Below are 13,564 nucleotides of genomic sequence, written 5' to 3'. Positions count from 1 at the left end.
ATGCTCGAATCAAAAGTTACAGCTTTTTAAATTTTTCGAAACCCAAATAAATGCATGCGGTCTCTTGGATCACTCTGTGCATTTAAAAACCGAACCGAAAAACCATACCGAAAATAAACCGAACCGAACCAATTTTATGGTTTTTATGGTTTCTGGTTTCGGTATGGTATGAACTTTTCATACCGATTTGAACTTGGTTTTTATGGTATATACCGGAAAATCGAACGGTTAACCGAATAAACCGAAGTAAAAAATAAATTTATATTTCTTGAGATGAACAACCATGCAAGTTGTCATTTTTCTTGTACATGAGTCAAATGCACTACTAAGCACGTAATTTTTTATTGTAACATAGTCATTTTTCTATTTTTAAAATGCTAAGCACGTCCATAACCATCAACAGATGAATCAATGCATGCATATATACTTATATATATATAGTCATATACTATTTGTGTAGAATAGTATGTGTTTTGAGTCATAAATTTGCTAATTATTATTACGTCATTTCCAAATTCGCGTCAACTTTGGTTTTTATGGTATATACCGAAACCATACCGAAATAATTTGGTATATACCAAAACCGAACCGTATTTTAATTTCATACCATATTTACCGAAGTATTAATACCGTACAAACTGAAAAACCATATAAGTTGAACCATGTAAACCGAATAAACCGAACACACAGGGTGACTCTTGGATGATGTAGCGTGAGGGTGTGGAGCGCAATGTTGGAGCTGCTTCGTTCTATGCGTGTGTGGGGTGGAGGGTGTGCTCGGAACAGCAAACGAGCGTAGCAACGCTAGCTAGCCACGCCAGGTATTAGACGGACACTAATAGCAATGCAATCACATTAAACAAATTGGGATCAGACGCCTTAGATGAAGGCAACTTTAGTACTAAACAGAAGCAACTTCACTCCTAAAAATAACTCATTAGCAACAATAAGCAACTAACTAATAATACAGAACAACTTCGAAACGGAGGTGGATAATATGACATCACCTTCGTAAGCAACTTTCCTTCGATAAGAGGCAACCTTAGTGCTAAAAGCAGACAACTTCACTACATTTTGTGTCCTAGTTAATTTATGTAACATTCTCCTAACTTCCTCATCGGTACTTCTAAGTTGCCTATTGTTCATGCTCATATGTCGTCATTGTTTCTAAATGGTCTATAATACTACGATGTCGTTTACCGATGATGCTCTTGTGTCTACTATTGCTAGTTATGATAGACAACATGATGGTGAATCTTGCCACTTCAGAGTTTTTGTAGGCAACTTAGAAAAACAATGATAAACAATTTCAAAAGATTGTAGGCAACTATTTTTGCAAAGTTAGGCATCTAAGAAGCAATTGTAGGCAACTAATTACCAATAGCAGGCAACTAGGCATCAATATAGGCAATTTATATCATTTATAGGCAATTGACCATCAGCCGTAGGCAACTAAGCATCAACAATAGGCAATTGAGCAGCCATGATAGGCAAGTTGGGATAATTTACCGAATTCACAGATACACATAGTGCAGTGAAGTTGCTTTGTATGTAGAACTATAGATGCCTTATGTTTTGTGTGATTTTTCTTGTTTTTACGCAAACCAACCTAATAGTCAGTCCAACTAGGCGAAAAAGAAGAAGTTGCTTCCGTGTAGCACTATAGTTGCCTCCATTGCATCCAAAGTTGCCCTCAAAAAAGGTTTGACGAAACCTATTCATATAAGATCTAGTTTTGAAGAACTCGTCGTCAGAAATCTGACAGTGAAAACGGAACTAAATTTCGATGCTTGAATCAAAAGTTATGGCTTTTACAACTTTTTAAACCCCCAAATAAATGCACGTGGGACGGGATTTAGGCTAATTCAATCAACACCCATGTGCACTACGGGATGTGGCCAACCAATTTCCTTTTCTAGCGTAGACAACTGGACACAAGACATGCACTTACTATATACAGCGGTGCGCTCCAGACAACAAACCAGCACAGCGACGCTCCCTAGCCACGTCCGTAGAAATTATGTATTTTTATGGTTTGCCGTGCGTATCTTTGACCGAAACATTCCTGCCATCTCTCTATTTCCAGTTCACTATATTTTTTATTGTTTTAAACAGAAATGTATCGACAGTTTATATTGTTATTTTAATTTGAAATTTAAGGCATGCAACAATGACACCACCTATAAAATACTATGTATCAACGGGGCGCAGTGTGCCGCCGCACAGGGATATGCTAGTTGGAACTAATGCTAAGCTCAACATCATGGCTGGTAATTCCTGTATGGATGCTTATCGTATGCAATTGTTTGTTAGGTACCAGATCGATCTATCACTATCTCACGATATACTTGCACGAATTCGAATTACATTCCAGCCCTGCTGTTCTTGGAAGGGAAGAAAGGAAAGTAGGTGGGGAAGGGAGAGAAGCCGCCGTTCGTCCTGATCCTTCTGGATGCCTATCTCTCTGTCGTCTGTGGCCTTAAGTAGCGAGCTGCCTGGCGAGTGGGTTCAGCAGGCCCAATCCGGCCTAACGAAATTTCAGTTGGGCTGCACAATTCTCTTGGGCCTGCTGTCGACGCGCCTCGGGGTGAAGCCGGTGATTGTCTTGGTGGTATTGGTGGTACGTGCGCTGACATTGTTTTTGTTGCAATAATGCAAATTCCATACACATATAATCTAATCCTTGGTTTATACACATATTTGAATGGGCAGTGAGCACAAGTGCACAACTCCGAAAATTAATCCAGAGGCCGTGCGAACACAACACTGAGCTATTAGGTGATCGTCCAGCAACACAACGTTTCGCAGAATTCAATCCATACCCAGAGCAGCATGTTAAATGCCCCATGAAAAAGATGCTCTAAACGAACAAATAGCTAAAAAGGGTGTGCCATGAAAATTACTAGCATCTTCTGCCCTGAACTTGTGTTGCTCGATCTGATTTCCCCAGAATCAGATATCTGCAATTTATGTGATCCTATTACGTAGGCCTCATCGGTACAAACTCACTTGATTTGAACACCTGCACAAAAAGGTGCAGTACAAGTAAATAAACAAATAGATGAAGAACAATAATTTGTATAACTCGACAGAGCACAACTCTGGCAATGTCAGAATTCAACACAAGAAAACATGATCGCTTAGAAAAGGCACCACTTTTTTGGCCACTAGTTCTAGATATTGTGGATCTGCACCCTTTCATCCATGTCCCATTCGTTTTAAAATATAAGGCACCTATGAGATTCAACTTTGATCAACAAGCAAGTACTTATTTTATGTCCTAACAAAATCCACCGGGCCGCCTTCTCCTCACCACCCACCACCTCACCAGTAAACTCTCTCCTACAGTTCGATGCTTTTGATGGCAGAGTGCCTCGCACTGCTTATCCACAAAAGATAGACTGAGTTAGGATTTAAGTAGCATATATCAGTGACCGCATATCTCTGTGTCACTTGATTAAGTCATATAGGTTCCTCATGGAATCACAATGCTGAACCCAAACGCAAATCACAACATATGTTGTGTAAACTCTTCAAGTCACTTTATGTCTTAAATTAGTCGGAATGGATTTGGTCCAACCGACTTAGTGAGTTTCTTATACTCGGTCACTCCCTATAATAATAATTGCCCATGTATGTTCATCAAGAAATCCTCGACAGGATTTTGCAATATCTCAGTGTATGTTGATGATTTCACATCATTTGACAACACACAAGTTATTGATAAAGCACGTGATCATCCTAAGACAGGACTTTGAGATGAAGGATCTGGGTAATACCAATTTTGCTTGGGATCAAAACTCAAGCAACTTCACTCATGTATTACGGTACACCAAGTACATAGCATTGTGTGGCATTAGTTGTGACTCCTGCCTATCCATGGTACTGACCCTTTGTTGCAGGTTGGTGTGATGCTCCAGTCCATTGAACGAGTATAGCGTACACTGTATTCAGCTAAATAATGCCAGATTCCACTTTTTCCAGGCTGGTTGTTTTGGAAATTAATGAATAATAGTTCTAGGTTGGTTATTTTAAAATGAATGAACAGTTTATACGTATCTTTCACAAGATGAACTTTTGGAACATTCCTTTTACACCATAGCATTTCACTCTTGTGATCAAGTATATTCTGTAACAACACAAGCAACAAAATTGATATGGACAAGTCATATCCACCCAACACTCTCATGGATGTTCGATCTCTATACATTGAGAAAGATCTACCACTGTGAGATCACAGACACGCTTTGTTTCCTACTTGGTGTAAGAGCCATCTCATGTAAGTCTTCAAAAGAGTTCCTATTGGCTACATCCACCAATCACTCTGAACGACAACACTTGAATTCTTGTGGCTCCACGGAATGATAAATCACATACATGTGGGGTTGATACTACTGAATCACCAATCATCCACTATCTCTAAGATAATGTTCCTAGTGTTGTTTGGATTCAAACGGGTTACATAATGGGCAATATCACGATATTACCCATCTTGCAAACTAGATCATGTGACAACCTTGCAGATTTATTCACCAAGTCCCTTCCACATTCAACATTCATCTCTTGTAACACTATAAATACCTCAATCATCAATAAGGATTACACATTGTTTTCATTACATCATTAGTTTGTTCTCTTGCTGTTTCTCTTGTAACACATTATCATCATCAATACAGAATTACTGTTCCTTTCATTGTTTTATTATTACTCTTTCCAACTACACCGAGTACAAACACGTTATCACACTCCACTATCAAGGTAGAAGATGTTGAAGAGTATATGTGGATTTCCTAGCCCCTTTCCATCAGTTCAGACTTTTCGTTGCGTTGGCTAGTGCATGAAGCTTAACATAGTATCAGAGCCTAAGGTCTCGAGTTCAAGTCCTGGCTTCCGCAATTTATTCAAAAACTGCTGTTGTCCCCCAATATGTCCCACATGTAGGCCTCTTGAGCCATACCTCTGACTATTCATGTGTTGACTTTTCGTGTCACACGCGAGAGGAGGTGTTGAAGTGTATATGAGGATTGCCTAGCCTCTTTCCATCAGTTCGGACTTTTGCTTGCGTTGGCTAGTGCGTGAAGCTTAACAGAAGAAACTACGACGATGAGATGTCATTCCTCACATCTCTTTCTCCGCCTTCTCGCGGAGGATCGCCACCATCACTTGATAGCGCTGTCGCTTCATCCGCCACTGTTGGGGTGTTTCACCTGGACAATTAGGCCTCATAGTGGTCGCTGCCACCACCCTATGTTATGGACAGCGCCGCGTCGCCCCAATGACTACCACGCCGCCCCAATGAGTGCAAGGGCCGGAGACCTCAACCCATGGTTGATGGTTGGATTGAGCGCCCCAACGTTGGACGTAGAAGGCGCCGCCAAGCCTTGGTCCTGCCGCATCACGGATGACCCGCTACCCAGTGCATGGGTACATACTGTACTCGGTGTGCTCCAGGCTCTTGCGCTAGGCTCTCAGGCTGCTGACACCGACAGAGGAGGCCGCACACACATCACAACCATCGGCATGGACCGGCGCAGGAACGAGCGCGGGACTGACGTGGGACCAAGCGTCGCCTACAAGCCGGTGTGGATATTTGTCTTTATCGCCATGCCGTCATCTCCGTACACATCAGGCTCGTCGCCACCTCTACAGATGCATTGTCGCCGCCGACAATCAAGCTCGCAAATGAGCACCTCAAAAGCACCGCCGCCTCTAGCGACACCTCGTTGTGCGAGGAGGGCTTTGTCCCTCCACCATTGATATAGCTTGAGGAAACACGCAAGGAGACGCTACACTTTGAGACCTACACCACTGACGCAACTAGAGCGAGTTGGATCCGGAGAGGTTTCTAACTCTAACGGGCGCCAGAACGGGGGCAGTTAAAGTTTGCGGCGGTCCAAGCCCATGCACTTATGGCCTTTTTGCTAAGTACTCCATATATTTTTCAGGTTTCACAGAAGGTCACTCTAACAATATTATTTATGTATTTGTTTTTTTAGCCCCTCTATTTATTACTGAGTCTATTTCTGTTTCACTCATGTTTCTTTTACTCTAGAACTTCTGTAAATGTATATAGCCCCTCTGTATATAGGTGTCTCCAAAGTACAATACAAATAGTTCAACTAAAGTCTTACATACTAGCCACACGCTCAAGCCAAGCAACAACGCGCGACTTTGTGCAGCCCACAGTTGTTGAACTGCAAGCACAGCCTCTCTGAGCTAACCCTCCGTTGCTCCGCGTGCTCGCTCAGTCGCTCTTGGCATCTCACCGCCAGCGCCATTCCTGAGTTCATGACTTATTTTTTAGATTGTTCGTGATCCAGTTTACCGCTCGTGTCTCAGATTTATTTAGATACTGGTTGGAGGCTTTGGACTGCATTCTCAATTATATGATGTTCGTATGAACCCTATTCTGTTATTTAGATACTAGTTGGAGGCTTTAGACTGCATTCTGAATTATATGATGTTCGTATGAACCCTAATTCTATATTTTTGTGGGCTTAAAGTTTTGGCATATTTACACGAACCAAGATTAGTATAATGATATACATGTGCACTAGTAAAAGAATATCTTGCAAGAATGTTTGTTGGGGCACAGCCCACATAGCCCCAACTCTGGATCTGTCATGCTGCTTAATATATAGTTATGACAACAAATGACAAAAATAAGTGAAGCATGAAGCCTGTTGTCTCAATATAGCCAGTCCCAAGCCCGGATAAAGGAGGAGGGCTGTGATAGGCTTGGCAAGCCAACGTGAAAACTCAGCCACTCTTATGGAGATGAAACCCAAAAAAGGGTCAAAGTCGGATGGATGAAGTGACGCCAAGCTTCTAACATTCTCTGTGACAAGAGAGTACCACAAAAGCTAAAAGGCAAGTTCTATAGGACGGAGGTTCGACCCGCAATGTTGTATGGCACCGAGTGTTGGCCGACTAAAAGGCAACATGTTCAATAGCTAGTTGTGGCAGAGATGCGCATGTTGAGCTGGATGTGTGGCCACACAAGAAAGGACCGAGTCCGGAATGATGATATACGAGGTAGAGGTGGGGTAGCACCGATTGAAGGGAAGCTTGTCCAACATCGTCTGAGATGGTTTGGGCATATTCAGCGCAGGCCTCCAGAAGCGCGCCTGTGCGGGCGGCTAAAGCATGCTGATAATGTCAAGAGAGGTCGGGGGTAGACCGAACTTGACATGGGAGGAGTCCGTAAAGAGGGATCTAAAGGACTAGAGTGTCATCCGAGAACTAGCCATGGACAGGGGTGCGTAGAAGCTTGCTATTCATGTGCCAGAACCATGAGTTGGTTGCAAGATCTTATGGGTTTCACCTCTAGCCTACCCCAGCTTGTTTTGGACTAAAGGCTTTGTTGTTGTTGTTGTGGCATGAAGCGGAGTCAGGTCGCTAATGGTGGTAATCCAACAACGAGGCAGATCGGGATATAGGAAGGAATGGGGCAGAGATCAAGGGAGGACAGAGAAGATAGGAGTGGCTGCAACGTAGGATCAGGTTCATTATGTGGCAGCTTACGTGGTACAGTTATACTTCATACAAATTCAGTGGTATAATTTTTGCTCCTGCTGCAGTCCGTCTTGTTGGTTAAATTTATGGTCAAACTTAGATCTCAAAAAACACGGGCGCACTACATTGTGGAATGGAGGGAGTACAACAAATGTTCTAGGTACAGTGCACAAGGATTTAAAAAATACTCACCTTCTCAAGAGGTTGTCTAAGCATGTCGTAGTATTTATGTTCATAATGCCTTGTGTCCCTCCAAAACTGAAGAAGCAAACCAAATAGTGAACACAACAACACAATAGTCCCAAAGTTATAGCAAGATATTATACTTCAACATACATGCTCAAGATTTCCCTTCCACGCCTCGTTTGCATAATCAACCTGTCAAAAGTTGACAATGAATAATTTCCATGAACACAACGAGTTATAATTGACCTTTAGGAGGAAGCCTACCATTTTAACAGCGTCATGAGATGTATCATCATCCTTTCTTGGTAAGAATTTTTGAAGATCCTGATATTCAAGAAAAAGAATGGGCCCTAATCAACCATGTAATATGAGAAAACAGAGATAGCAAAAGAAGTATACCATTATTGCTCGGATTGCATAACATCCATCAAAGCAATGCCCAGTCAAAGCATTAAATGTATCCAATAATTTCTTAAACAATTCTTTTTCCTTCAAAAGGAAAAAAATGTTAATATACGAAATATGGATTTAAATATAAATATAAATAAGAAAAGTACCCAATCAATAGAAGAATCATCAATACTGAAAAAGCCTTCTTCATCCAGCAGATCCATCAAACTTGCAAGTTGACCTTTCACCTGGAATTTTTCAATGTAAATACATGGTTCAACTGAGCATTAGATTATACTCTCTGAAAAGTCTGAACCATGGTGATGCAAAGTCTGAACCATGAATTGTTCAGAGAGGTTAGGTGTGGTCTTTTTTTTTCCTAGAAGAATTGCATTAAATTACTATTGAGAAGTAGAGCCCTCCATGAAAAAGGACAAGCATCACCAGGAGAGAAGATTACACTAACCTCTCTGAAAAGTCAAGTTGAAAATACAGAACAGGTTTCCATACCTCATCATTAAGATCTCTCAAGCTCTGAGTGTAACCGTTCATTTCGTGTTCCCGCTTAGCAATCTTGGTCATTCGCTATAAAAGAGTAAAAGTGTGTAGGAGAATAATTTGTAACATAATCATCAAAAACAAAAGAAGAAGAGTGTAAAATCGACCAAGGAATTCATGCGAAGTAACAAGTACCTCAAAGGACATTTTGGCAAGATCGTTATCCAGTTCTTCAAACTGACCACTCTCATCATCTCTGCGAGCACTTTCCTGAAAAAAAGACGACATACAAACAATGCATAAAGAAATTAATACTTAATAGATAGATGTGTGGAGCCATATAGTGGAACCTTTCCAACAACAGAAAATTATGTTCTACCATGAAAGAAGAGAAGTCAATAGCATCATCCCATGTGCATGTCGCCAAATATTTATCCATATAATTATCAAACTCTTCATGCAGACGTACTTGTTTTTTAGCTGTATAATACTGGACAAAAGGACCTCCCAAGTTAATACAGACTAGAAGGTGACCAAGTTAAAAGAGCTAAAGAACCAACAAGTCAAAATTTAGTAGTTGCGAGATGGTAACAACAATATTGTTGATACGACCAAATTCTGGTCTGACTGCTGGTTGCAAGGTGAAACAGTGGCGGAGTTGGCTCCTAATTTGTTCTCTTAATTCTCAAACAAGACATTAATTGGTGACGCTGGCTCAAAAGCTCTTACCAACCGAAGATAGGTGACTGACATTAAGGGACCAGCCGCAGCCTGCAGCATCTTTTCACCCCCGCTGCCTACTATGTGATCAAGCCCCGGAAACTATGCGACACCTCTTGATGGACTGCACCTTCGCCCAGCAAACCTGGCATGAGGTAATGACTCTAGGAGTTCAGATACCTACACCAAACCATGAGGCAACGCTAATGGACTGGTGGCTGCGCGTGACACAAGCAGCAACAACACTGCAGCGCGAAGCGCTGCCATCCGTCACCCTCATCGTGCCTTGGATGATCTGGAAGCACAGGAACGACGTGCGTCTTCGACAATGCCAGTCCTTCAATTGCAATTCTTGTAGGCAGGATCAAGCACGAGGCCTCTTCTTGGGCTATGGCCGGCGCTCTAGGACTTAAAACTGTCTTGCCCTCCACCTGGGACGTCCACTGACTCCCTCCCATATATCTGTGACCTCCTAGGAGGATTGTACCATATTCTACCTTTTCAATGAAATGAAACGCAAAGGTCTTTTGCGTTTTCTCGAAAAAAGTTAAGGGAGCATTAATTGTGCAAGTTATTGTCGAATATCTTCAAATTTGGGATATGGTTGACAACTTTGTCTTACACCATGTGTGCCGTATCAGCCTGCAATGGTTGCTCTCTGGGATCCATCGAGTTTGCGCCCTGGAAAAGGATTTGGAAATCTTCAGCTCTGCTGCTTTGATTTTTCATCTGATTGGCTGTCAAGAAACGCTGCTGGACAGCTGATTGGTTATCTATAAGCGTGGGCTGCCGCACTCTGCTGCTTGACCATTGTGTGATCAAGAAGAAATTCAGCACATCCTGGTTTCTTGTGTCTCATGGCAAGTCTGGATGCTGGCTCTCCAAAAGTTGGTATATCAGCTACTGCCCCCCAACCTGGTGTAACTTTTTTCTCCAGGTGGTGGTGCAGTGTTATCAAGAGGACTCTCCTAAAGAGATGAGTAAAGGTCTTAAGTCCCTCATCATTCTGGTTGTCGGGAATTATGGAAGCACCGGAATGCTTGTGTGCTGAGGGAGCAAACCCTTGTATTCCTATGGTTTTACAAGTGGTGGCTAGTGAAAGTCGTTTGTGGTGCTTTGCTGGAGCTGCAGCACTCAACAAATTGCTCATGTGGTCACTTACCCTGGACACTTAGTCCACCTTGGGGTAGTGTGTGGTAGTGGTCGCTGTTCTTCTGTGTGTTGCGCAACGGTTTTTTGCGTGTGTTCTGGGAGCAGGCCAGTCAGCCTCTCCTTTGTACTCCCTCCGTCCCAAAATAAGTGTCTCAAGCTTAGTACAACTTTGTACAAAAGGCAGTACAAAGTTGAGAGACTTATTTTGGGACGGAGGGTGTACTTTATTCCTTTCATCTTAATGAAACAACACAGAGCTCCCCTGCATCGTTCGAGATGAAGAAAAAGGCAAAAGCTTATAAATAGGTATTTTTCTGGCTTATAAGCCAAAACTAAGCCTAACGAAACACCCCTAAGCTAAAGGCAGTAACCTTTGTAAGCTTGCACCTCCGTTGAGCAGTGAGTTTACTGAAACAGAATTCAGAGCTTAACTAAAAGCTAATGTATAATTTTGTGAAGGATCCTGAATCTCACTTTTGGCAGAAAAATTGGACTAGGCTGTTTTCTCTGGCTCCTTTGACTTGAATAATACTTGTATTTTATCAGGACACCATACAAGTAACACACTGTAACACTGATGCTAGATGACACCAACAGGCAAATTAACAACTCTGGCATTCCTCCATCTCTGTTTGTGATATACTATATTACAATGAAGTAGCTTATGCCGGACTTCACTAAGTCTACGCAGGTTGATCCCCCCAAAATAAAATCTTATAAGTATGTTCAACAATTTAAACAATCAAAGCTTGTCAGCTGGCAGAAGTGTATAAGAAGTTGAACCAACAAGTCTACTGATGAACTATAACATATACACAACAAAAGAGAACTCATAGTTCTGTTCACAACGAGTCAACAATTGCATGCATTCACGTCATATGCTAGTTTTAGATACAATCTTCCGCATAAGCATGTGCACACCAAAAGTTATACGATAGCTATGTGTATAGCCCTGTACTTGCATGTAACAGCCCCTCAGTTACTAGCTTAATAGGTACTCCCTCCATGCTTGAAAAGAAGGCATGCAAGTTTCGTCTAAAGTCAAAAGGCACAAAGTTCGACTAAGTTTATAGAAAAAACTATCAACAACAACAATACTAGATAGGTATAATATGAGGCCTCTTTTGGTTCATAGGATAGGATTATCGTAGGAATAGGAATTTTGTAGGAAATGAGATGACATGTATCTCAAATCCTATGAGTAGGAATAGGAAACGAGATGTCATTTGGTTGACATCAAAGGAATTTTTCCATTGAGTCTAGGCTCATTTTTATTTTCCTATGAAATGTGAAGGATAGGAATCAATCCTATGTAGGAATAGGAATTCATTCCTATGAACCAAAGGGCTCTAAAGGAAAAAAATCCTATAAGAATCCTATCCTCTAAAATTCCTATAAAATTCCTGCAAACCAAAGGAGGCCTGAAAGTATATTTTATTGTGTATTCAGTTATACTAATTTGGTATTGTAGTTTTTGTATAAACTTGGTCAAACTTGGCACTGTTGGACTTCAATCAAAATTTGTAAGCCTTCTTTTCAAGCATGGAGGGAGTACATAATTGTGTTACACAGTTCTAGTAATCCAGACACATTTATTGTAGCACCTGACCATCTCATCAGCAATAATGCTAAATCTATTAGAATATCAGTGCACATAACACAGTTTGGATTTAAAATATGCATGGATACAACTTTGGGAATGGGGAAATACAATTAAAAATAGTAATGGCGTACCCCAGACTGTTCCTTCTTACTCTCGAAGTATACCGATGCATATGGCCGCAAATGCGCCAAGAAATCATCAGGGTCAGGTTCCAATGGCTGTGAGAAAGAACTAGATTAATAAAGTTCTGGCCACGCCCCCCAAAAAAGAAAATTAATGGACAAACCTGAATAATTGCACACCCTTCAGCTAACTCATGGGCACTTGTTAGCAGTAGCTTCTTGTGGCGCTAGAAAATGTCAATTATTTAGCTTGCAACATAGGCGAGAAAAAATAATCTAGGATACATACGAAACAACTTTAAGACATCATAATAACCTCGCGTATCAAGGGATGAAACTGAGGCTCCCAGAAAATCAACAACGAATCAAGGAAAATCTACAAGAGAGATAGTCAGTCCAACCTTCCGTCAAATGAATTACAGAGTAAATTAATACTTACATCAACTGCCCTTAGTGCATAACCTTGCCAAAGGTCAGATTGTGGATGACAGCTTTCCTCAAGACGATCCATAACATCATCCGGACAATCAGTTTGCTGTAAATGATCTAGGATCAAGTTAGGGATGTCCCTGTTACAGAAAAGTACTCCCTCCGTTCCTAAATATTTGTCTTTCTAGAGATTTTAACAAGTGACTACATACGAAGCAAAATGAGTGAACCTACATTTCAAAATATGTCTACATACATCCGTATGTTGTAACCATTTGAAATGTCTAGAAAAACAAATATTTAGGAACGAAGGGAGTAAGAACCAGGCCAAATACCTTAATGTAAGGTTTCAGATTGATAAGTTGGAGCAAACACTTGTCGATCTCATCAGTACGTCGCCGATAGCGTACATCACGCTCCTTTCTCTTAAAAACAACAAAATAAACTAACATCAAACAGGAATAAAATGCAAGTACATATTGCAAGCTGAAGGTTATCAAGAATACAGTACTCACCCGTAGCATACGGGACATGATTCGCAAATGAGGATGTTGCAAGCTGTTAATGGCATACTTTGCCTTAAACTCTGGATTTAATCTCTCAAGAAGAGCATTACCGTTTAAAAGTTTACGCTGCAAAATTAGTTCATTAGTGCAACTTACAGTTTTATTAACAAAATATAAACTCAGAAAAATTGTAGTGTTCTTAAATCCCCAATGAAGTTATGTTGTACAAAACAAGGCTTTTGAAGGCAACTCCCAAAGGTAACACCCAAGACTTCTCTGGTTGTATCAGTAATCTAACAAGTTTTTTCCAGCTCTATAAGGGCGTACCCAGTGCTGAAAGCTCCCACACAAGGTGTGGTCTGCGGAAGGAATTTCTAGACAGCCTTACCCTTGCATAATAATTCTGCAAGGAGGCTGGTTCGAACCCAGGACCTCCAGGCCAC

The 13,564-nt window shown here is 41.2% G+C and overlaps 1 protein-coding gene across 4 annotated transcripts in view; it reads right to left on the bottom strand.

The window, feature by feature from the left end:
* Positions 1–2,611: 2,611 nt before the first annotated feature.
* Positions 2,612–13,564, bottom strand: part of LOC125545780 (protein HASTY 1) — a 30,586-nt gene continuing 19,633 nt past the window's right edge. For 2 of the 4 annotated variants that reach the window (XM_087513813.1, XM_087513814.1), the window contains 15 exons: positions 13,131–13,247; positions 12,951–13,040; positions 12,626–12,721; positions 12,503–12,562; positions 12,351–12,413; positions 12,196–12,282; positions 8,969–9,079; positions 8,785–8,859; positions 8,602–8,676; positions 8,259–8,339; positions 8,101–8,190; positions 7,966–8,025; positions 7,852–7,893; positions 7,708–7,773; positions 2,612–3,022 (listed from right to left, as the gene is read on the bottom strand). In XM_087513813.1, coding sequence (XP_087369939.1) covers positions 2,981–3,022; positions 7,708–7,773; positions 7,852–7,893; positions 7,966–8,025; positions 8,101–8,190; positions 8,259–8,339; positions 8,602–8,676; positions 8,785–8,859; positions 8,969–9,079; positions 12,196–12,282; positions 12,351–12,413; positions 12,503–12,562; positions 12,626–12,721; positions 12,951–13,040; positions 13,131–13,247 — 1,155 coding nt within the window. In that variant the 3' untranslated portion in view covers positions 2,612–2,980. The remainder of the gene's footprint in view (positions 3,023–7,707; positions 7,774–7,851; positions 7,894–7,965; positions 8,026–8,100; positions 8,191–8,258; positions 8,340–8,601; positions 8,677–8,784; positions 8,860–8,968; positions 9,080–12,195; positions 12,283–12,350; positions 12,414–12,502; positions 12,563–12,625; positions 12,722–12,950; positions 13,041–13,130; positions 13,248–13,564) is intronic. The other 2 variants (XM_087513815.1, XM_087513816.1) reach the window with 2 other exon arrangements.

Source organism: Triticum urartu, chromosome 3A (assembly GCF_056163025.1).
Source record: "Triticum urartu cultivar PI428250 chromosome 3A, HENAU_Tu73, whole genome shotgun sequence".
NCBI classification, from domain to species: Eukaryota; Viridiplantae; Streptophyta; class Magnoliopsida; order Poales; family Poaceae; genus Triticum; species Triticum urartu.
The sequence above is the reverse complement of the archived record's forward strand: the minus strand, read 5'-3'. Positions and strand labels throughout refer to the sequence as shown.